The sequence below is a fragment of the Lactuca sativa genome, chromosome 3 (assembly GCF_002870075.4).
Source record: "Lactuca sativa cultivar Salinas chromosome 3, Lsat_Salinas_v11, whole genome shotgun sequence".
Taxonomy (NCBI): domain Eukaryota; kingdom Viridiplantae; phylum Streptophyta; class Magnoliopsida; order Asterales; family Asteraceae; genus Lactuca; species Lactuca sativa.
Window position 1 is genome coordinate 40,725,318 of NC_056625.2, and position 2,231 is coordinate 40,727,548.

A 2,231-nucleotide genomic window follows, 5' to 3' on the forward strand; every position below is an offset into this window, starting at 1 on the left:
TAGGGGCTGTTTGGCAGGATCTGAATTTTTAAGATCTGAATTTTTAAGAGGTCTGAATATTTAAGAGGGTCTGAAATTTTAAGAACTGAATGTTTAACATGCTGTTTGGTTGGGACCTCTGAATTGTTGTGCTGAATTATTAAAATGACAATTTTACCCTTCTGTTTTATTTTTTTTATTGAATTTAACTGTTTATTTAGAAAATAACCTAATAAATTTCTTAAATATGTATTTAAAAAATATAAAAACCATATAAAATCCAAATTTAGCATAAATCAAAATTAAACATAAATCCAAATCAAACTTAAATATTTTTAAATCCACAAAATCATACTAAAATCCAAATTAAATCCTACAAATTTAATTTCACCCCAATTGATTCGCAATCTGGTCACGCAAATTATTCATGTATTCATTTCCTTGTGAACCCCATTCCATATCGTGTACGCTTTCGCCATCATTCTCTCCCCCTTGTGCTTGAGCATTGTTCTCCTCGAACATCATAAATAACTCATCATGAATATCGCATTTCCTTATGAAATTGTGGACCGCAAAACAAGCAATGACTATATCTCGTTGCACTGAAAAAGGAAAAGGAGTCATTCGTTTTAGGATTGAGAATCTCGCCTTCAAAACACCGTAAGCACGTTCAATAACATTTCTGAGTTGCGCATGTGCGTGATTGAATTTTTCCTCCTTAGTTAATGCACGTCGCCGTCGATAATCGGCTAACCAATACCTCGTGTTGCGGTAAGGAGTCATAAATCCACGAGTGTTGGTGTATGCAGCATCGCAAAGGTAATATTTATCTATACACATGAGTGAAGGAAGTATTATATATAGAAGTTTAAAATTGTATTTTAGAATAAATTTAAAAAGAATTAAAAACCTGGAGGAGGGAACGGAAAGCCTGAAGTCGGGTTACATGCTACTTCTTTCAGAATTCGCGAATCATGTGTTATACCCTCCCAACCGGCCCATACGAATGTGAATATCATATCAAAATCACAAATTCCTAAAACATTTTGAAAGCATTCACCTTTTTCTCTTCCCCTATAGCGAGTTTGTTGATCAGCAGGCACGACTGCATGTACAAGAGTTCCATCTAACGCACCTATTGCTCCAGGAAAGATTTCTTTTAGCTTACGATGCCTCTCTGAGGAATTCACGGTTGCATTAGAATTCGTTGGCACTATAACTTCTTTTGCAAAAATCATCATTGCATGTAGCACCTCGTGAAAGCATCTATGAACTGTTTCTGTGGAGTGTTGAAACCTTCATTTGATAATCCTGAACCGTTTATTATGTGCTATAGTTGTCAAGAACATAGCCATCTTTTCTTCAACACTTATATGCCTACTACTTTGCAACCAATTGTTTCGTCTAAAATGATTGCATAAAAGTACATAGGCTTCACGAGAAAGACGCATTAGCTCATGACATTGTGTAGAAGTTCCATGTAGCAATTCTTGTGTATGTTGATGACCGCTCATTTCCGAATCATTATCAATTGCCCTTCCAATTCTGTTGGATGCTAGATTCAACCAATAGCAACATAGTAACATGAAAAATGCAATTTCTTCATCCGAATCCATAAGCAATCTGTTATTTTGAAAATACATAACAATTATATTAAAAACAGACAACATAAAAATTCATCTAAAACATCAAGTCATTCTTATCATATAAAAATCTAGTAATCCAAAACATCAGGTAATTCAAAACATCAAGTCATTCTTATCATATAAAAATCTAGTAATCCAAAACATCTGGTAATCCAAAACATCAAGTCATTCTTGTCAAGTAATCCAAAAAAAACCATCTAGTGCAAACCAAAAATCTAGTTATCCAAAAAAAACCATCAAAACATTCAAAAAAATCTACTTAGCGAAACATTCCATAATGTGCTCCAATAGTCTTGACCCAATTCTCACAAATAGACGGATCAATGGTTAACCACACGTGCCTCTTATCCACACCTTCACCAAAAAGAGCAACAGCAGTAGTGTATCTTGGATCAAATATTCCCCATCCTAACTTCTCCAATTTTTCCATACACGCATCCAAATTTGAAGATGAATGCTTTTCCACAAATATTTTAGCAACTGTGGCAATATCTTCCTCGATTTCAAGCAATCTTGAATTGGATGCATCTTTACCCTTATCTTTGCCTTTATCTTTACTTTTATTTTGACTCTTTGTCCTATCTGTAGTCTTTTTTTTTTTATTGA

The 2,231-nt window shown here is 34.1% G+C and overlaps 1 protein-coding gene across 1 annotated transcript; it reads right to left on the reverse strand.

Moving 5' to 3' along the window:
• Positions 1–366: 366 nt before the first annotated feature.
• Positions 367–1,217, reverse strand: LOC122197098 (uncharacterized). The gene is made up of 2 exons (XM_052769667.1): positions 890–1,217; positions 367–809 (listed from the first exon to the last, which is right to left on the reverse strand). The coding sequence occupies exons 1-2, from the start codon at positions 1,215–1,217 to the stop codon at positions 367–369; spliced, it is 771 nt and encodes a 256-aa protein (XP_052625627.1).
• Between the last annotated feature and the right edge of the window lie 1,014 nt (positions 1,218–2,231).